General features: G+C 44.9%; 1 protein-coding gene across 1 annotated transcript in view; it reads right to left on the bottom strand.

The window, feature by feature from the left end:
• Positions 1-17,992: 17,992 nt before the first annotated feature.
• PRDM11 (PR/SET domain 11) overlaps positions 17,993-22,838 on the bottom strand; it is a 42,392-nt gene continuing 37,546 nt past the window's right edge. Inside the window, exon 8 of the mRNA XM_040328060.1 lies at positions 17,993-22,568. Within this exon, the coding sequence (XP_040183994.1) occupies positions 20,404-22,568 (2,165 nt within the window). The 3' untranslated portion in view covers positions 17,993-20,403. The remainder of the gene's footprint in view (positions 22,569-22,838) is intronic.

Here is a 22,838-nt window from a genome sequence, read left to right as displayed (position 1 = left end):
TGTTAAGAAATCATTAAAGTAGTATTAAAGTGGTTGTAAACCCTTCCATACACCCAGTGAAGTGACTGGTCTCAGATGATACACAGAGATAAAAAACCAATCCTCCTATATGAGCTGTAGTGTGATGATGATATTAACAAGCAAATCGCAATACAAGCACTGTATTTAAAAAAAATCCTAACTCGGTTAGCGAGTGTTGGCTCGCAAAACGAGCAGGATTCAGGCCAAAGCGGTGTGCAATACCGCGTTTGGCCTGAGGTGGGGGGCGCCGGAGCCGGCGCCGTTTGGAAATGCTCGTAAATACTACGTTCCCGAGCCTTTTTGCCAAGGTCACCTGAGCTGTCCTCGGGCCTTTCCGGCTGTTTCCGAGGCTCTCCGGCGCCCCCCGCCTCTGGCCGTATGCGGTATTGCATGCTATTGAAGTCAATGCGGAACCAATTATTTTCGTTTCCGTTGACTTCAATGGGGAAACTCGGTTTGATATGCAAGTACTTGGATTACGAGCATTCTCCTGGAATGGATTATACTCGTAATGCGAGGTTCCACTGTAAAGGTAAAAGTAGAGGGAGCACTAGTAGGTTTATCCAATCTTCTTGTGTATTATTTCTTCATGGTCAACGTAGCTGGGGGCATGGAAGGGTGTGTGTCCTAAGTTATTCTTTGTGCTTAAAGGTGTCTATCTTTCTTATCTCAAAAAGTTGGGAGGTGTGAAAGCTCTACAGCTCCCCCATAGCCCAATCATTTGGGGGTTGTACTTTAATTAAGCCATATTACTTTACTGCTTTTGAAAAAGTGAGTCCCAGAGAAAGCAGGTGTGCAGCACTGAAGTTGGCTCCTTCGTCATACAAGAGGTGTTGGTTGGGCTTGACCTAACATTGGCAGCTCTATGTCATGGTCAGCGGTCAGGCTGGGAGACCAGTAGTTATACCCAGGGCCAGCCTTTGGGGTGTGCGAGCTGTGCGGCCGTACAGGGCGCCATGGGCAACAGGAGCGCCATGCAGCCATCACAGCTTGCAGAATGTGAGTCGCAGTCAGTTACTCACATTATCATCACAGGAGTCCAACTCCTATGAGTCCTATGAGTCACAGCCAGGTCTCCCTGCCCTGGGACTGGGTGAAGAGCAACGCATCGGTTGCGGCACCTGAAAAAAATGGCTGTTGCCGGCCCCGACAGGCACACTGCGCATATGCCGCCGCTGCACGGGAAAGCCAGAAAACGATTGGCTATTCTCGGGCAGACGGTGCATGCGCAGGGGCATCTAAGCGCAGGGCGGCGCCATTTTTAAATGCAAAGCCGCACCGTCCACCGAAAGGTAAGTCAGTTTAGGTGACCAGGGGGCGAGGGGTGAAGATGGGGGGGGTGCCACATGATTAGCTCGGACAGGGCGCCTGAACACCTAAGGCCGGCCCTGGTTATAGCAGTAGAGAGGCTTCCATTGACTAGCTGGATAGGTATACAAGCAGGTCAGCGTGGCTGATGGCACAGGCTCACCCAAGGTGTGGAGTCTAAGCACTGATTGGTGTTCACCAGAGCTCCTGATGGTGGCGATGGGTTTTGCTGCGGGTTAGTACCAGGTCGAGGTCCTCAGGATAACCCCACCAGGAGGTGAGCAAGCCGGGGTCATGTAGCAGACACAGTATAGCAGGTAGGGATCAAGCAGAAGTATAGTCAGTAACCAAGCCAAAGGTCAGTAAGAAGTGGTCACAGGCAAGGGCGGACTGACCATTGAGGCACTCGAGCACTGCCCGAGGGCCCCATACCACTAGGGGGCCCCATCAGGGTTGCCAGGCTTAGTAAAACCAGGGACAGTATGTAAAAATCTGTGTTTTTTTTTTACATCTGTCCCTGATATGTCCAAAACCGACATGCTTTTGATGTGAAAATCCCGAGATTTTAGCTGCCCCGCCTCTGTACTGCTTCCTGGCTTGGTGGCCATCTGTAAGCCCGGGGGGCCCCAAAATCTTCTATTGCCCGGGGGCCCCATGAGTTGTCAGTCCGCCCCTGGCCACAGGTTGGGATCAAGCAGAAACAAAGTCGAGGAACAAGCCAAAGGTCTGTAACGAGTGGTAGCGAATATGCGGATACATACACATGCCAGAGGAGGCTGCATACAAGAATGAGATGTTGGCTGGAAAGAGCACTATAATCTGGCAAACAGAAAGTGCAAAGGCATGACTAAAATAGGAATATAATGGAGTAAAGGGTTCAAGGTTCAAGAGAAACAAGGTTCAAGGCAAGATCATATAAAGAAATGTTCAGGGAGCTGTCCATCATCTCAGCAGAGGTCGCAAGTTCAGACAAGGGCCCTGACACCACCACAAAGCAGGGGCCCTCCCAAATTGTGGAATACAAATGAAAAAGACAAAAAGTGGCTCAGGAGGTCTTCTTTAAATTCCATAATCATTTATTGTTGATATTGATGTGACAAGAAGATAAAAGGCAGCCAACGTGTTTCTGGGGCCAACAATCCTGCTTCATCAGGGCTTAACTGATCATAAGAATGCTACCTATGGGACTCAATCTTAGAACTCCTCGAGTGTGTTCTATATCAAGAAAAGAACATTGGTAGTCGTAATAGAAGTGTGCGGGAGACACTTCGCGATCATCAATCCAGCTCTGCTATTTTGGATCACAATACAACTAACCAGCATAATAAATATTTTCTCAATTATATTCATTATGTGAAGTATATCAGCTGTGTATTAAAATGTCTACCTGGTGTTCACTTTCAGCTCCAACCAGAAGTAAAACGTTGGATCCCATTGGGATTCGCTGTCTTACGCCTCTTTTTATGTGTATTTTCAACAGTTCCTTATGACTTGCTTAAAAATGCTCAGTGATGGTATTATTTTTATTTTTAAACACAAATATCTGTTTAAAAAGTTTTAGCTAAAAGTATGTTTTCCTGCTAATGAAAAAAAAAAAAAAATTAGATTAGCCAAACAGAAAAAAAGTCAAAACCTTGCAACTTTATTTGACTCAACTTGTCTTCTTGATCGACACAGAGGTGATCGGTGTACCTCCATTCTCAGGAACTGGCCACAGTGTCAGACTGATCTGACCAAATCAGCTAAATACAATAATGATGCATGAAACAGTTTTAAAAGTCTTGCAATAAATATTATTTTTTTTAAAAGAAGCCACAGCCTTAGTAAAAATGACTGTCCCATGCCAATGTGTTTTAGGGAAGGACCTTCTGTGTAAAAGTAGTGTTCTTTCTGCAGAGGTCCGGAAAACCCCTTCTGAACCTCCTGAGTTAAAGCGGAGTTCCACCTAAAAATTGAACTTCCGCTTAACCCACTCTTCGCCCCCTTACATGCCACATGTGGCATGTCTTTTTTTTGGGGGGGGGGGAGTGGGGGCTTCAGGAGAAGGGGACTTCCTCGCTCGATTCACAGCGTCCCCGTGTGCCGCCGATCTCCGTTCCCTGCGACGTTACGACGCACGGGGGCGGAGAACGGCGCCAAATTCAAAAAAGTAAACAAACACTTTACATACAGTATACTGTAATCTTATAGATTACAGTACTGTATGTAAAAAATACACACCCCCCTTGTCCCTAGTGGTCTGCCCAGTGCCCTACATGTACTTTTATATAATAAAAACGGTTCTTTCTGCCTGCAAACTGTAAATTGTCCAAAAGTGTCCCTTTATGTCAAAAATGGTTTTAGATCAGCTAGAAAACAGCGATAATAAATTATAATCACTTGCAGAAATGTGCGATAGCGATTTGTGGGGAAATACGTCATAAAAAAAATAAAAGTAACGACAGCGACAATTCTGCAACTGAGCAAATTTCAGTGATTTTGAGTTGATTACATTATTGAATAATTTTTTATTATAATTAAATTATTATTTGTTATAATTATTTATAATTATTTATTATATTATAATTTATAATTTTGTTTTAAAAAAAAATCATACCCGGGATGCCTACAAGACTCTTGCTTGGTCAGATTCAGTGAGTTATTTCTAAAAATTACAGGCCTACAGTATAAAACGCCAAATTTCCTTGCAAAATAATTGTACCGCTTTTGGTACGTAATTCCAGACAGAATCATACCGCCAGGGAGGTTAAAAGACAGCAGCTACACTTTTTGTAGCTGCTGACTTTTAATAAACTTAAAAAATGCTGGAACACCCCTTTAAAGCTCTCAAAGTAAGCAGGTGCAGTTAGCTAGTCTGCCACTAGGTGGCTCTGTTCCAGAGTAGTGTTTGGTTACAGAAGGCAGTGTCATCAGGTGCTAGGCCACCTTTAGTTAGAGTCCTCCTGTAGTGATGTCATGGGTGAGTCTGGGCTAAGTTATAAGTTAGGTTTGAAGGAACCCTAGTGCAGCTGGGGTTCCTCCAAACCTGTCCAGGGCCTACACTTGCTGGCCACATCTGCTTAGATGTGGCCAGCTCTAGAATCTAAGCAGATGTGGCCAGCAAGTGTAGGCCCTGGAGAGAGCTGGAGGCCCAGGAGAGGTAGACCTGCACTCAGAAGAGCCAGATGTAGACTTCTGGACCTTTATGGAGGTGAGGGCTAAAGCAGGTCAAGAGCTCCCTGGAGTAAGGCTATCTAGCTCATTATGTGGCACTTACCTGAAATCGAAGCCCCTGAAGGGCTCCTCGTTCCACTCTGCCGCCGCTGCCATGTCTCCTCGGAGCTTCTTCCTGGTATCGCCGCTCCGTCGCTGTGATTGGCCGGAGCGGCGATGACCTCACTCCTGCACATGCGTGCGGGACCGGTGCGATCCCACGCATGCGCACGGGACCGGCATAATCCCATTCATTATGGCGTGGACGCTCTGTGCGCCTGTGCCGTTGTCTATGGCGCGAATGCGCCGTAGACATTGGTGCAGTGTTTTCTGCAAATATCTCCTTAACCGTGAAGGTTAAGGAGATATTTCTTGCACCTACAGGTAAGCCTTAATCTAAGCTTACCTGTAGGTGCAAGATGTCAAAGTGGGTTTACAACCGCTTTAAGTGTGCCATCAATTGTCACCACTGTGCCATGCCATCAAACGCAGCCACTGTGCCATCAATTGTCACCACCGTGCCATGCCATCAAACGCAGCCACTGTGCCATGCCATCAAACACAGCCACTGTGGCATCAATTGTCGCCACTGTGCCATGCCATCAAACGCAGTCACTGTGCCATCAATTGTCACCACTGTGCTATGCCATCAAATGCAGTCACTATGCCATCAATTCGCACCACTGTGCCATGCCATCAAACGCAGCCACTGTGCCATCAATTGTCACCACTGTGCCATGCCATTAAACACAGCCACTGTGCCCCTCAATTGTCGCCACTGTGCCCTTTAATTGTTGCCACTGTGCCCATTGTCACCACTTTGCCCATTGTTGCCACTGTGCATGTCACTGTGCCCTTTAATTGATGCCACTGTGCCCTTTGTCACCAATGGGTAGACTAATACAGCAAGGAGCAATTGCCGGGCAGCCGTCACCAACAATTGATACAATACATCTCCAAAGCCCGACAGTCGCTGTAGTCACAATGAGGAGAGAAAGGAGAGAAAACACACCAGACACGAAATTGCTTAAACACAAATTAGCGCTAACGAGCCAGGTATTCTGAGTCACGTCGCCTGAGCCCTCGCATACAGCGCGAGGACATAGAGAACCAGTGCCGGCGATGAAGACGCGTCTGCACGGTGGGGAAAGGACGTGTTGCCGCGGAAACCATGATGCAAGCAGCAGCTCATTAAAAAGCCGGGCGCGAGGAATCAGCACGACTGCGGTCTGACTGTGCCCATCGGACTAGAGGTTTCATTAGGGTCTTCGCTGTCTTTTATGTTCCGCGCCGAGCAATTTACCATGAATTTTAAACGCACGCTCTAAAAACTAGGTCAGCCGGGCCGTGATTGTGCGGCTAAAAGCCGTCATCGCGCGGCTCATTTTATCGAAGCTTGGAAGTGGTTTTCCCTCGTTGTTGGTTAACCCTTGTGTCCCCGACACATAACACCACAACAAAGGTGCACGCCAGGAGGTGCTCCACACAAAACCCGCCCCCAATACTCTCCTCTGCTCCGACATGCACAGAAACGCGTTGCTTTTAGGAGACGTACAAGGGGGGTGCCGTTAATTCTTAATGCATGCGGTTCTGTGCCTTTTTCAAAACGGTCAGGGACTATTTTTGAAGCATTTCTTTTGGGTAAGGCAGCCCATGGAAATAAATGGTGTGCCCTACAGTGTTAACCACTTCAGCCTCGGAGGATTTGGCTGCTGAATGACCGGGCCATTTTTTGCGATTTGGCACAGCGTCATTTTAATTGACAATTGCGCAGTCGGGCGACGTGGCACCCAAACAAAATTTCAATCCTTTTTTTCCCCACAAATAGAGCTTTCTTTTGGTGCTGTTTGATCATCTCTGTGTTTTTATTTTTTGCGCTATAAACAAAAGAAGAGCAACAATTTGGAAAAAAACACAAATGGGTAGATTCAGGTAGGGACGCGCTAATTTGCGGCGGCGTAGCCTAGCATGTTTACACTACGCCGCCTTAAGTAAGAGAGGCAAGTATATGATTCTGAAGGCACTTACCTCCTTACTTAGGTCGGCGTAGTGTAAACGCGGCGGGCGTAAGGGCGCCTAATTCAAATGGGTTGGAGGGGGCGTGTTTAATAGTAATGAGGCTTGACCTCACGTTTTTGACGTTTTTTGGCTACTGCGCATGCGCCGGGGGCCTACATTTCCCAGTGCGCATTGCGGCTAAGTACGCCGTACGGGCCTATTGATTTTGACGTGGACGTAAACGACGTAAATCCAGATTCGCGGACGACTTACGCAAACGACGTAAAAAAATTTAATTTCGCGGCGGGAACGGCGGCCATACTTGACATTACTATTCCACTAGAGCCTAGCTCTAACTTTACGTGGCCTATCTCTTAAGTAAACGGCGTAAAAGTACTGCGTCGGCCTGGCGTACATTCGTGAATCGGCGTATCCCCTCATTTACATATTTTACGCCGACCGCAATAGAAGCGCCACCTAGTGGCCATCCAAAATATTGCAATCTAAGATAGGACGGCGCAAGCCGGCGTATCTTAGATATGTTTAAGCGTATCTCTGTTTGAGCATACGCTTAAACTTAGGTCGGCGTAGATTCTGAGTTAGGTCAACTTATCTACTGATAAGCCGGCCTAACTCTACCTGAATCTAGCTAAAAATCTCTATGCAGTGGAAGACCTCGGGGAAACTCCTTGCACTCACACACTATGAGGTCATCGCAGAACCAGAAAACATTTCTCATGGTAGACATTTCAGCCGGCCGAGTTCAATACAAGGAGGACTTTATTCAATGAAACTAAATCTGGAAAATTGGATTCCGGGATCTGCAGTAATGTGATGTTCCTTCCCGGGTACTAAATAGAACACACATTTTACTTGGTACATTGGATAATTCTTTCATCCGATGCTCCTGACACCTCCTATTAGTGTTGCAAGTTAAGAAATAAATCCTGTAAATGGCCTTTGAAAGTGGAGAAGAAATATTCCAAATAACATTATCCTGTAATACAAGAGGCGATATTCTCATCTCTGTGCTGCAAACGATGTCAGGACCTTCAGCATCTGACACTTCCGGAAGTGTTGAATGCTTGGTTTCTCTGCTGCATGTGGGTTCCTTCCTTTGACCCCCATCTATGCCACAGCTCACCCATTTATTTATTTTTTTACCTTTTCCCCTTAGATTCCTGCTCGTTTGGTCTAGGGGAATCGGCTATTTGTTTTAAAATATGATCCGTACTTACCGTTTTCGAGATGCATCCTCTCCGCCGCTTCTGGGTATGGGTCTTCGGGAGCGGGCTTTCCTTCTTGATTGACAGTCCTCCGAGAGGCTTCCGACGGTCGCACCCATCGCGTCACTAGTAGCCGAAAGAAGCCGAACGTCGGTGCGGCTCTATACTGCGCCTGCGCAATGACGGAAAGTCGTGACGTCAAGTATGCGTCGGTCGGAGGAACGTCAATCAACTAGGAACGCCCAGTCCAGCAAGAATCATACCCGGAAGCCGAGGGATGAAACGGCGATAACGAGGTATGTACGGAAAAAAAACAAAAAGAAAAAAAACAGCCTACCCGCAGTGTAATCAGTCTTCTCAATGTAGTGTTAGAAATTTTTTTTAGGGGGAACCTCCACTTTAAGTGGTTAAAAAATGTTTGCATTTGGGTTTAATAAAGCTTTAAAAGCAGTATTAAAACCAAACAAAAAGTGACAGAGTGACATTGTGTAATGTGCGTTATTTTTTTTTATTTTTAATCATTTACACTTTTAAAACTAAACGGCAGATAAAAATGTTACAATCTGATTGTACAATATGCTACTTTTAGCCTCAGTTGTATTGTCCTTACACAAAGGGGGTTACCCTATCCAGTAATTAAAACGGGACAAAGTTCTACTAAGCAATGATCGTTGTCACATGCAGTGTCATACTTTAGTTTCTAAATAAAAAAAATAAGTAAATATTAGTGGCACATTGCAGCATTAGGTTCACATTGCAATGCATATCCAGCATGTAGTAGGAGCCCGCCATCTAGTGGTCATTTTTAAGTATTGCACCTTGCTCCCATTTTCCATCAGTAGAGAATGTTTCTGTTCATTGCCTTCCCCTCAATGCAGGCAGCAAACATTCAAGTGAACTTTAAGAGAATAAATTTACTTTTTTTACCTGGGGGCCCCCAGGTAATTGGAGATGATGGGGCCCCCAGGCAATACATTATGGGGCCACACAGTATATATATACACACACACACTGTGTGGGCACTATTCTTCCCAATGACGGGGTACTGTTCCTCCTACTGTGATGCCAGTGATGGGGCACTAATCCTCCCATGGATACCAATGATGGGGCACTATTCCTGCCACTGACATCAATGATAGGGCACTATTTCTTCCACTGATACCAATAATGGGGCACTATTATTCACAATGACGCGGCACTGTTCCTCCTACTGTGATGGGGCACTATTCCTGCCACTGACACCAATGATGGGGCACCATTTCTTCCGCTGATACCAATGATGGGGCACTATTTTTCCAATGACGCCAATGATGGGGCACTATTCCTCCCATGGATACCAATGATGGGGCACTATTCCTGCCACTGACACCAATAATAGGGCACTATTTCTTCCACTGATGGAGCACTATTCTTTCCAATGACAGGGCACTGTTCCTCCTACTGTGATGCCAGTGATGGGGCACTAATCCTCCCATAAATACCAATGATAGGGCACTATTCCTGCCACTGACACCAATGATAGGGCACTATTTCTTCCACTGATGGGGCACTATTCTTCCCAATGACTGGGCACGGTTCCTCCTACTGTGATGCCAGTGATGGGGCACTAATCCTCCCATAAATAACAATGATGGGGCACTATTCCTGCCACTGACACCAATGATAGGGCACTATTTATTCCCAATGACGTGGCACTGTTTCTCCTACTGTGATGCCAGTGATGGGGCACTATTCCTGCCACTGACACCAATGATGGGCACTATTTCTCCTACTGTGATGCCAGTGATGGGGCACTATTCCTGCCACTGACACCAATGATAGGGCACTATTTCTTCAACTGATGCCAATAATGGGGCACTATTTCCCCCACTGATGGGGCACTATTCTTCCCAATGATGGGGCACTGTTCCTCCTACTGTGATGCCAGTGATGGGGCACTATTCCTCTCACTGATTCCAATGATGGGGCACTACTCCTGCCACTGGCATCAATAATGCGGCACTATTCCACCTATTACTTTTTTATGGGGAGGGGGAGAGATACCCCCCCCCCCCCTTTGCAGCTTAGAGTGGTTGAGGGAGTGGTAAAAATGCCGACTGAAATCCGAAATTGGGCTGAAAGTGTTGAAATACCTTCCACTTACCACGACGCAGGCAGGCCAGGGGATCCTGGAATAAACGTCCAATAAGGGCAACAAACCAGAAAAAAAACTCGCCAGAGGTAAAAACGTCAAATTAAACTTTAATAAAGAGAGAATTTCCTCTTACAATGCATTTCTAGATATAGAGAAGTGCCAGACAAGAGACATGTATTCAGGATAATACGGTACAATCATCCCACCATATCGGGGACCTGTACTGAGAAGGCCGCCATTACTGAACCCGCCCATAGGAAATGCCGCATGCCTGGCTGTTAAAGCATATCTCCAGGTAAACCATTTCCCCCCCCCCCCACAAATAGAGCTTTTTTTTGGTGGCATTTATTTGATCACAACTGGGGGTTTTTTTTTTCTTGGGATATAAACAAAAAAAGACTAAACATTAAAAAAAAAAAAAAAAAAAAAAAATTCTGCTGTAAAACATATCCAATAAAAAATAAAAATAGAATTTCTTTAAAAATTTAGGCCATAATGTATTCTGCTACATGTCTTTGGTAAAAAGAAAATCCCAATAAGTCTTCATTAATTATTAATTTACGTGAAAGTTATAGCATCTACAAGCTACGATATATATATATATATATATATATATATATCGGGGGAAGTTTCGAGGTAAGTGCTTTCTGAATAAAGCACTTGCCTCAAAAAATTGCGCTGGCGGATCGTAAATAAGATAGATTACGCGGATCTAAAGATCCGCTGATCTATCTGAATCTAGCCCATTGACTTCAATGTGGAAACTCGCTTTGATATGTGAGTGCTCTGGATTACGAGCATTCTCCTGGAACGGATTATACTCGTAATCCAAAGGTTCCACTGTATTTATTCTGCATAGGGAATATTCTAATAACATTCGATTTAGCCCATTATCCATGTAGTTTCACAAGCTGCGTGGATATGGGTCTGAATCGAATGTTATTAGAATATACTCTCTCCGGGTTGAAATGTTCTTCATAGAGTAAAATCAGAAAAAAAATACTGTATTGTGGGGACTAGATGAAACCAAAAAAAAGTCAGCGTAGATAAGCATTTGCTTCCTATGATTAGCAGCTCCATCTAGTGGCCATTGTGTAAAATGAGGAAAGGATTTCTGGACAGCCGCACTCCAAAACTTGCTGCTTTTATTGTAAAACGAAAAAAAAAAAAAACAGGATACATGCCACAGCAAACGGGGTACAAGCCATAGCTTACATAGCTTAGTGGCCATTGTGTGGTATTTTCTTAAAAACGCCCCTGAACCAGACCAAGCATCCAAGCCGGGAAAGCCTTACCTCTGACAGTAGCAGCTGTATACTTGTTCAGGGCCAGCGACTCCAAAGTAGAGCGGCCAGAGACAGCCAGGCAAATTGCATTTTGATAAGAAGGGCAACAATGGCGTCATTCTCAGTACAAGTTCCCTCTAAAGCAGGGATCCCCAAACTACGCCCCCCCAGCTGTTGCGGAACTATACATCCCATGAGGCCTTGTAAAACTCTGACATTCACAGACATGACTAGGCATGATGGGAATTGTAGTTCCTGAACAACTGGAGGGCCGTAGTTTAAAGACCCCTGTTCTAAAGCATGGGAGCTCAAACTGGCGGCCCTCCAGCTGTTGCAAAACTACAAGTCCCATGAGGCATTGCAAGGCTAACAGTTACAAGCATGACTCTCACAGGCAGAGGCATGATGGGACTTGTAGTTTCGGAACAGCTGGAGGGCCGCCAGTTTGACACCCCTGCTCTAAAGCATGGGTGCTCAATCTGTGGCCCTCCAGCTGTTTTTGCGGAACTACAAGTCCCATGAGGCATTGCAAGTGGCCGACAGTTACAAGCATGACTCCAAAAGGCAGAGGCATGATGGGACTTGTAGTTTCCCAACAGCTGGAGGGCCACAGGTTGAGCACCCATGCCCTAAAGCAGGGATCCTCAAACTACGGCCCTCCAGCTGTTGTAGAACTACACATCCCATGAGGCCTTGTAAACACACTGACATTCACAGACATGACTGGGCATGATGGGAATTGTAGTTCCCCAACAGCTGGAGGGCCACAGGTTGAGCACCCATGCCCTAAAGCAGGGATCCTCAAACTACGGCCCTCCAGCTGTTGTAGAACTACACATCCCATGAGGCATTGTAAACACACTGACATGACTGGGCATGATGGGAATTGTAGTTCCTGAACAACTGGAGGGCCGTAGTTTGAAGACCCCTGCCCATAAGCAAGCCTATGGCTTAATAATATGTAGGATAACATTTTATGCCAGGCGTGTTATTCCAGATCAGCTGTAGGGCAATGCCACAAGCCACGGGTACAGGGACGCGCTGGTATGCAAATAGCGAGCAGCTCCTGTAGATGCCGGCTCTGGGCTAGCACCTTATTAGTAGTTAGTGAGGTCACCCATAACAGGGGGCGCAGGATGCCAATCCAGAGCCGGCAACCACTGCCGATCAGTATTTGACTATCGGGGCAGCCCCAGTGCGTGGAGCGCTTGACCCTCTACAGCCAATCGGCACACAGGCTCCTGGAGGTGTCCGATTCACATAGGTAAGTAGGAGGGTTCTCATGTATTGTAAAGCCACAGGTACACTTGAAACCAGTACAGATCACCTTTCTATCCACTGTGCAAACTCTATGGTACAAACCATCCAAATATTGCATTGCAATGATACAAAACTCGCCCCAATCTTCCAGAACCGGGCTGGCAGAGGCGGTCACCGGGGAAGACGCATCCCAATTCTGAAAGGTTTTCGGCAAGGGAAACAAAAGTCAGGTTTAAACATAAATCAAAAGGAGAACTAAGGATCAAAAAAAATATATAAAAATGGAGGAAACGTTGTTTTAAAGTGAATCTTTCAGTAAAATTCAAGTTTTCACTAAATTTTTCAGAGCAGGAGAGATCACATTGTATGCATGGCCAAGAGAGCCAACGTCTTCTATGATCAGCAATAGGCTGGCGCCAATTTGGTTCTGGTCATCTGCTTGCCTGAAGTGCTATTCCTCTGGCTGATTAAGCTGTGCGTACAACATGATCTCCCCTCTTCTTCTTGCAGAGGAGAGATCACATAGAGAGCGGACTAGAGAGCGGAGTAGAGAGCGGAGTAGAGAGCGGGAGAAAGATCACATTGCAAGCATAGCCAAGTAAGCAGAGGTGATTTATGATCAGCAATAGGCTGGTGCCATTTGGTTCTGGTCATCTGCATTCCTTAAGTGCTATTCCTCTGGATCATTCAGCTGCGTGTATAACATGATCTCTCCTCTTCTTTCAGAGGAGGTGGTGAAATCACTTACAGAGCAGAATAGAGAGCAGGAGAGATCACATTATAGACATGGCCAAGTAAGCTGAAGTGTTTAAGAGCAGCAACAGGCTGGTGCCATTTGGTTCTGGTCATCTGCTTGCCTGAAGTGCTATTCCTCTGACTGATTAAGCTGTGCGTATAACATGATCTCCCCTCCTCTTCTTGCAAAGGAGAGATCACATAGAGAGCGGACTAGAGAGCGGGAGCAAGAGAGATCACATTGTAAGCATAGCCAAGTAAGCGGAGGCGTTTTATGAGCAGCAATAGGCTGGTGCCATTTCTTAAGTGCTATTCCTCTGGATCATTCAGCTGTATGTATAACATGATCTCTCCTCCTCTTCTTCTAGAGGAGGAGGTGAAATCACTTACAGAGCAGTAGAGATCACATTATAGACATGGCCAAATAAGCTGAAGTGTTTTATGATCAGCAATAGGCTGGTGCCATTTGGTTCTGGTTATCTGCATTCCTTAAGTGCTATTCCTCTGGATCATTCAGCTGTGTGTACAACATGAGCTCCCCTCTTCCAGAGGAAGAGAGATCACTTACAGAGCAGAATAGAGAGCAGGAGAGATCACATTATAGACATGGCCAAGTAAGCTGAAGTGTTTTATGATCAGCAATAGGCTGGTGCCATTTGGTTCTGGTTATCTCCTTGCCTTAAGTGCTATTCCTCTGGATCATTCAGCTTTGTGTATAAACAAGATCCCCCCCTCTACTTCCAGAGCAGGAGAGATCACATTATAGACATGGCCAAGTAAGCCGAAGTGTTTTATGATCAGCAATAGGCTTGTGCCATTTGGTTTTGGTCGTCTGCATTCCTTAAGTGCCATTCCTCTGGATCATTCAGCTGTGTGTACAACAGGATCTCTCCTTCTCTTCTTTCAGAGGAGGAGAGATCATGTACAGAGCAGAATAGAGAGCAGGAGAGATCACATTATAGACGTGGCCAAGTAAGCTGAAGTGTTTAAGAGCAGCAATAAGCTGGTGCCATTTGGTTCTGGTCATCTGCTTGCCTTAAGTGCTATTCCTCTATTCCTCTTGCAAAGGAGAGATCACATAGAGAGCGGAGTAGAGAGCGGGAGCAAGAGAGATCACATTGTAAGCATAGCCAAGTAAGCGGAGGCGTTTTATGATCAGCAATAGGCTGGTGCCATTTGGTTCTGGTCATCTGCATTCCTTAAGTGCTAATCCTCTGGATCAGTCAGCTGCGTGTATAACATGATCTCCCCTCTTCTTCCAGAGGAAGAGAGATCACATTATAGACATGGCCAAGTAAGCCGAAAAGTTTTATGATCAGCAATAGGCTGGTGTCATTTGGTTCTGGTCATCTGCATTCCTTAAGTGCTATTCCTCTGGATCATTCAGCTGTGTGTATAACATTTCACAGCAATTTCTATGAGATATAATTATCTGTTACAATTATACAATACTTAGTACACATTATTTTAATATAAAAAATATATCTGATTGCGTTAAGAAGATAGGACAAGTGCTTTAGTAAAAGGACAGCAGAAAAAAAGCTCAAAATCAGAAGCCAGCTTAAGTTTTTGGTTTTGCATTGATCACCTGGATCCTAGGATCTCATATTTTATATATATATATATATATATATATATATATATATATATATATAAAATAATAATATATATTATATATATTTTTTATATAAAAAAAAAAAAATATTATATAAAAATATTTTTTATATTATAATATATATATATATATATATATATATATATATATATATAAAAATATTTTTTATATTATAATATATATATATATATATATATATATATATATATATATATATATATATATATATATATATAAAAATATTTTTTATATTATAATATATATATATATATATATATATATATATATATATATATATATATATATATATATATATATATATATATATATATATTAAATGTTTATATATATATATTTTTTTTTTTTTTATCTTGACTTTCACATTTTACTTAAAGATTCACTTTTTAAGGGGACGTCCATTAAATAGGGATCGGTGGAGTAAATGCAATGGCACTGGCCTCTATATCCTGCTTTTATAACTTGATTTTTTTTTTAAATAAATTGTTATATGTATGGCGCTTGAGTCTCTGGGGACTCAAAGCACTTTATCTACTGTTGGGGCAGATGGTGGAGGCGCCATCTTGGCCATGCTCGGTAGAATGTCAGACTAGGGTCAATTTTAGACAGGAGCCAATGAACCTACCTGCATGTCTTGGGAGGAAGCCCACCCAAGCGCAGGGAGAACGTGCAAACTCCATGCAGATAATGCCCTTGAACTGAGGAGCCCAGTACTGCATGGCTGGAGAGCGAACCACTAAGCCACCATGCTGGCCTCTTCAACCTCTCTATGATAACGATCAGTCCTTATGGATAATATCAGGGTCTTGGGGCCAGATTCACAAAAGAGATGCGACGGCGTATCTCCTGATACGCCGTTGTATCTCTGTGATCCGCCCGTCCTAACTATGCGGCTGATTTAATAGAATCAGTTACGCATAGATAGCCCTAAGATCCGACAGTTGTAACTGTGTTACACTGTCGGATCTTAGGATGCAATTCTATGCCGGCCGCTAGGTGGCGAAGCCATTGCGGTCGGCGTAGAATATGCAAATGACTAGTTACGGCGATCCACGAACGTCCGCGTTACCCGTCGCTCTAACTTTACGTCGTTTCCGTCGAGATACGCGTCGTAAAATTAGGGCTGAGCCCTAGGTGTTCTAAGCCATGTTAAGTATGTCCGTCGTTCCCGCGTCGAAATTTAAAAAATCACGTCGTTTGCGCAAGTCGCCCGTGAATGGCGCTGGACGCCATTTACGTTAACGTCTACACAAATGACGTCCGTGCGACGTCATTTAGCGCAATGCACGTCGGGTAATTTTCCCGACGGAGCATGCGCAGTACGTTCGGCGCGGGAACGCGCCTAATTTAAATGGTGCCTGCCCCATTTGAATTAGGCGGGCTTGCGCCGAGCGAATTTACGTCACACCGCCGCAAGTTTACAGGTAAGAGCTTTGTGAATCAGGCACTTACGCTGTAAACCTGCGGCGGCGTAACGTAAATGGGATACGTTACGCTGCCGCGGAGCAACGTAAATGTATCAGAATCTGGCCCTTGGTGTTTAGTAGATTATCATACTTTAAAAATAATTGTTCTATCTATGGTGCTGGAGTCTCTGGGGATTCAAAGCACTTTATCTGCTGTTGGGGCAGATGGTGGAGGCGCCATCTTGGCCATGCTCGGTAGAGTGACAGACTAGGGTACATTTTTAGACAGGAGACAATTAGACTACCTGTATGTCTTTAGAGTGTGGGAAGAAACCCACACAAGCAAACTCCATGCAGATCGTGTCCTCGAACGGAGGACCCCAGTGCTGCACGGCAAAAGTGCCAACCACAAAGCCACCGTGCCCCCTCTTCAACCCTATGGAGAACATCAGGGTCCTTGTGTTGAGGTCAAAACTTTCAGGATGCGATTACATCCTACACACTTCGATCCCTACTCGTTGGACATCACCTTACCCCTCCCCCCGATGAGTGACAATACTTCATTCCACAGAATGGAATCTTGGCTCATAAACACAATCGGACCCCTTTGGTACTCTACAGTGCCAATATTTTGGGGGCTTACAGAACAGAATCCTCACATTTCTCCAACCTGAAAGCACCAATCATGGACTAGCTTATTTCTTTTTTTTTTTTAGAAATGACATTATCTTAGCAATAAAAGAAAAAAATACAATTGGTATCCTTTTGTGGATAATTAAACAAAGACAGACAAAAAATAAAATGTGAACCCAAAAATTTTAAGCAACACAAAATCTGTCAATAGACGTAAAAAAAAAAAAAAAAAAAAAGAAACAACCCCTCCCAAAACAAACAGAAAAAGTAAAAGATTATGTGTGATTACTATAACCATTAGGTATGAGGAAAAAAAAGTGATTTAGCTAAAATATTGAGTAACCTCTACAGTGTATGTCCCGGGTCTTCAAATTTAAAAAAAAATACAAGGCTTACCCCATGAAGGTGCCGCAAGCCAGCCTTGGACCCAATGGACACAGCTACACTCATGGCGTTTCTGTCGTGCTCCTATACAGGAATAAAATGCCAACGGATGCCCTTGGAATGGCCCGCCATCATCTGCTATTAGGGCTTGTTTACATTTGCTTCAAAATGTGGCATTGGGCATGCTTTTTTAAAGCCAATGCCAATCAATGCGCCAGTCACTAAATAAAATGGTTACCTTACAGTCCTGTCCACACGCTGCGTTTGCTTCAAAAAATTATACCCCATTTTGCTTTCTTGGTGCTTCAAAGCGTCTCCACAACAACACCTGAAGCTTTGGAGAGGCTTTTATTCAGGGTAAGCTTCGCTTTGGAGGTATTGCAGGTATGAGATATCTCAAGATGCACTAAGGAACCAACAAGTGAACCAGGAAGACGTCACCAGCAGTCACTTCCGGTTTATGTGTTTATATTCTGCGTGGAGCAGGAGGAAGGTGAGCGGGGTCCAGACTAGAGAGGAGCAACTACCAGACAGCACCCATGGAAACTCTATGGCCCCGTACACACGACCGAGTTTCTCGGCAGAATTCAGCCAGAAACTCGGTGGGAGCTGGATTCTGCCGAGAAACTCGGTCGTGTGTACACTTTTCAGCGAGGAAGCAGACGAGGAACTCGTCGGGCCGAAAAGAGAACATGTTCTCTATTTTCTCGTTAGTCAATGGGAAAAGTCGGCCCGCCGATTTCCTCGGCGGCTTCCACACTGAACTCGACGAGGAACTCGATGTGTTTGGCACGTCGAGTTCCTCGGTCGTGTGTACGGGGCCTATAGCAGAAGATGAGTGGGGACAGGAGGATCAGCAGAGCTGGTAGACAAGAGCAGGATAAACTAGCAATGTCACAAGTGTTGTGCGCAGTGTGGGAGCAATATAGCGGGAGGTGAATGGGGACTAGAGAAAGAGGTGGATCAGCAAACCAGAGGATTAGCAGAGGTGGGGGATCAGCAGGGCTAAGGGTTACTACTAAAGGAGGGATCAGCAGAGCTGGGGGTACTACTAAGTGGGGCATCAGCAGAGTTGGGGGTACTACTGAGAAGGGGATCTGCTGAATGAGGGTACTAATAGGATGGGGATCTGCTTAACGAAGGTACCAATGAGATGGGGAATCAGCTAGGGGTACTAATAAGCAGGGCATCAGCAAAGCTGGAGGTTACTAATGAGCAGGGCATCAGCAGAGCTGGGGGTACTACTAAGTGGGGCATCAGCAAAGCTGGGAGTACTACTAAGTGGGGGATCTGCTGAATGAGGGTACCAATAGGCTGGGAATCTGCTGAACGAGGGTACCAATGAGATGGGGATGAGTTGGGGGTACTAATGAGCAGGACATCAGCAGAGCTGGGGGTTACTAATCAGTGGGGCATCAGCAGAGCTTGGGGTACTACTAAAAGGAGGATATCCTGAATGAGGGTACTAATAGGCTGGGGATCTGCTGAATGAGGTTACCAATGAGATGGGGATGAGCTGGGGGTACTAATGAGTGGGGTAACAGCAGAGCTGGGGGTTACTAATGAGCAGGGCATCAGCAGAGCTGTGGGTTACTACTAAGTGGGGCATCAGCAAAGCTGGGGGTACTACTAAAAGGGGGTTGTCCTGAATGAGGGTACTAATAGGCTGGGGATCTGCTGAACAAGGATACCAATGAGATGGGGATGAGTGGGGCATCAGCAGAGCTGGGGGTTACTAATGAGCGGGGCATCAGCAGAGCTGGGGTTACTGCCAAGTGGGGCATGAGCAAAGCTGGGGGTACTGCTAAGTAGGGGATTTCCTAAATGAGAGTACCAATAGGCTGGGAATCTGCTGAATGAGGGTACCAATAAGATGGGGGGTGAGCTGGGGGTACTAACAAGAGGGGCAACAGCAGAGCTGGGGGAAATGAATAAGCGGGGCATCAGCAAAGCTGGCTATACTACTAAGTGGGGGGGATCTCCTGAATAAGGGTACCAATAGGCTGGGGATCTGCTGAACGAGGGTACCAATTAGATGAGGATGAGCTGGGGTACTAATGAGAGGGGCATCAGCAGAGCTGGGGGTACTACTAAGTGAGGCATCCGCAAAGCTGGGGGGTACTACTGAGCAGGGTATCGCATGAATACGTGTACTAATAGACTGGGGATCTGCTGAACGATGGTACCGATGAGCTGGGGATCTGCTGAGTGGGGGTATTACTGAGCTGGGGGGTTCTGCTGGGTCCCTATAAAAAACAAACAGAAAATCAACAGACACGGTGCATTTGCCAAGCTTAAAGCGTCAACAAAGCATCACTGAAGCATCAAAAACAAATCAAAAAAGTGGTAAAAAAGCATATTGAAGTGGTAAAAAGGCATATTGAAGTGGTAAAGTGGAAGCATAAAAAGCATATTGAAGTGGTAAAGTCGAAGCAAATGTAAATGAGCCCTTATCGTAAGAAAAAACGTTTGTGTGACCTGCACCACAGTGTTGGATACCCGCCAATAATTGTGCTTGATTGCGTAGGCGCAGGCGCTAAGTGTTACCATGTATAAGTAGAATGACAGAAAAAAGCGTAGCTGCGCCCCAATGCACCTCAGTGTACCCTGGATTGAGAGGCAGTGAAAAAAAAAAATAATAAAAAGTTACCTTATTCTGTGAATCTTAGCTTAAAATTGATATTGTTCATACATTTTTTTTTTTTTAAACATAAAATGATTTAAGAGCGATAATACAAATTAGAAAAACAAAGATTAAATAATAAAAATCCGCACTGGTTATTGGGAGTTTTCGCATAGGTCCCAAAACATGTTTTTTTTTTCTGGCCTAAAAAAGAAAAATGAAAGAAAAAAAAAAAAAAAAAAAGAAAAAAGTACCTGCTTGACTTATACATGCTTTGGGGGGAGAGGAGGTCTGGAAAATGAGGGGTTCATCCTATTCTGGCTGTAAGGAATCCATGCTCCTTAATCCCAGCTGCCATAAAATAATAAATCTGTTACCTTTTGTGAGGTTTCCAAAAAAAAAAAAAAAAGGCTCAGTCACTTGTAAATATTTAGTGGGATTTTTTCTATTAATATATATAATATATATATATTTATTTTTATATTTTTCTTATAATATACCAAAACTTGAGTATAGATTTAAAAAAAAAAAAAAAACATCCGACAGCTTCAGACTCGCCGAATCCTAAATGTCTTGGTAATACTCTGATCCATGTTCCATAGAGTGAAGCATTGGCTTCTGGTCAAGAGAGGACATCTTGCTAAGCATATCGGCAGATAGCGAGTAGCTGTTGCCCGATTTCTCCTCAAACCAGCTGTCCAAAGCTCTTTTGGCATCAAAACTGCCGATGTGCGGCCCGTTTACCGCTACGGTTAAGAGATCGCTCAGCTGATCCAACGTCAACCGCGAACGATTGTTTTTGCGTAGCCTTTGAAGTGCGTTGCGTCCTTTCTCGCAGCAAGCCGTCGACGTGGGAAGGACCTTCAAGATCTGAACGATCTTGTTTAAGAGGATAAACCGTTGCTTGTACTTGCAGATATGGCTGATCAAGTCCTTGAAACCGTTTTTGGTACAGTAGTCTGCTTTGAGCTCTCGCCACTCCATCAACAAGCTGCCCCTGGAGTCGGCCGCTTCCCTGCAAACGTCGGAAATAAAGGAAGGGACGCTACCCAGGTGTTCGTAGATTTGTAGCATGTCCTCCTCGCCGTAGGTTAGAAGCTCCTCCGTATTCCTCGGCCAAAAAGACAAATCGAAAACCTGGCAAGCTTTAACGAACATCCGAGTACGGGAATCGAATCTTTGGGCCAGGGTGAGTTGAGTCTTCTGGCAGATCTTCTCACGGATGGACTGAAATTTAGCTTCGGCCACACGCAAGTTTTTTAAGGAGATGCCATTGAAGCTCTCCCGAAAGTTCTCTTCAAACTCTTGAAGATATTCTCCGGGAGAGTCTGCCAGTCGGCTAATTTCTTGAATAGCTTCCTCTATTTTTTCGTCCACCTGGGACACCAATAGATATTCTCCTTGGAAGACATAAGCAAGGCGGGACAAGACTGCGATCACATCCAACAGGAAGTAGATAAGCTTAATTGACTGATAATCCATGAGGAACTGAAGGAGGGCCAATGCTATTGCAGAGGCGTCCGCCCTTTGCGTCTGCCCACTGACATCTTTCAAATGGGCTACTACTTCTAAGTAGTCCTTAATCAAAGCGTTCAACACGTTTTGCTCGCCGATTATCCACTTCACTGCCCGGATGTCACCCAAAAATTCCGTCTCCTCACACAGGGTTGCAGCTGTGAGTCGAAGCTCGCACATCAGACGGGGGGAGTACCGGTAGAAGCTAAGCAACTGTTTTAGATTGTTTTCTAATTCTTCTAGACATGGAAGTTCTTTTCCACTAATTGCATCCAAGATTTCTAAGTGAGGTTTGTGTACCATAAAAGGTAAACACAGTAACCAAGGCAAGGTTTTCCTGATTGTCATGTACAAATTCGCTCTAAGTCCAGCTGTTATGTTGACGCCATCAATGCCCAACCCAACAGATGGCCTCTCATCCTGCAGTCTGATCCCAAGGGCAGAGAAAGCCCTGTCGATTCCTTGGAGGTAACTCTCAGTCGTAGGCAAGGCCAACTCCTGAAGAGACAGAAACTCTGTCGCAGGGGGTCCATCATTGCTCGTATATTGGACATAGACTGCTACAGTATCGGCAAGAAGGTCTTCGCTCTGCCCATCCAAGATGATGCTTAAAAAAGGAGATTGTCGAATACGCTCTATTAAGTCTTCTCGAAGTGCTCTGGCAATGTGATGGATCAGGATTTGACAATCGCCTTCATTCATGTACTGGTCAACCACACGAAGTTCACACTTTCTCAGTAGTTCCGCTAGAGGTCGGAAGTCATAATAGGGCCTGCCTTCCATAGCCAAGTGGTATGCGGTGTTGAAGAGAAGAGTCATGTTTCGACACATCTCCTCAGTCTTTTCTGGGTGCATCCTGAGCTTATAGAGCTGCAAGCATTTCTTGTGGAGGTTACTTTGGCTGTGAAGCTTTATAGTGTGAATCTTAAACTGTTTTGAACCAATAATAAAGGCTGAAGTCCTAGAGGACTGAACCGTGTATTGCCTGCAAACGTGACACCACATCTCGTTCAACGTTGACGAGTACCTCAAAAACCAAAACTTTTTGAGCCACTCTTGCTTGAACCGGCGAATTCTTCTGCCCGAGGCAACTGACATCTTGGAAGGCTCATCAGTTACCGCCAGCATCTCGTTGGAAACTGATTCGTCAGCAGAGTCCACCTCCTGTTCATCGTCCTCCATCATGGTGGGAGCAATGGACATGTTCTCTGGGGCTGAAAACAGGGAAAAAAAATAGTCGACGTGTTAACATCAGTTGGCCAAAATGAACAGCAAAACAAAAGACATCCAAAAGAAAAAGAGATAACAATAGTAAATAGAAAGAGGACCATGCTGGGGTTTCTTATGCACCATGTGACCCTGAATAATACTATTTTGGATGGAGAAAAATAACAAGAAAACTAGGGATTCCAATAAAACCAACCCTAAAAATGTAAAACCATCTCAACCAAAATATTAAAAGCTACTTTCCAAAGGGCCAATCC

This window comes from Rana temporaria, chromosome 11, assembly GCF_905171775.1.
Source record: "Rana temporaria chromosome 11, aRanTem1.1, whole genome shotgun sequence".
Classification (NCBI taxonomy): domain Eukaryota; kingdom Metazoa; phylum Chordata; class Amphibia; order Anura; family Ranidae; genus Rana; species Rana temporaria.
The sequence above is the reverse complement of the archived record's forward strand: the minus strand, read 5'-3'. Positions and strand labels throughout refer to the sequence as shown.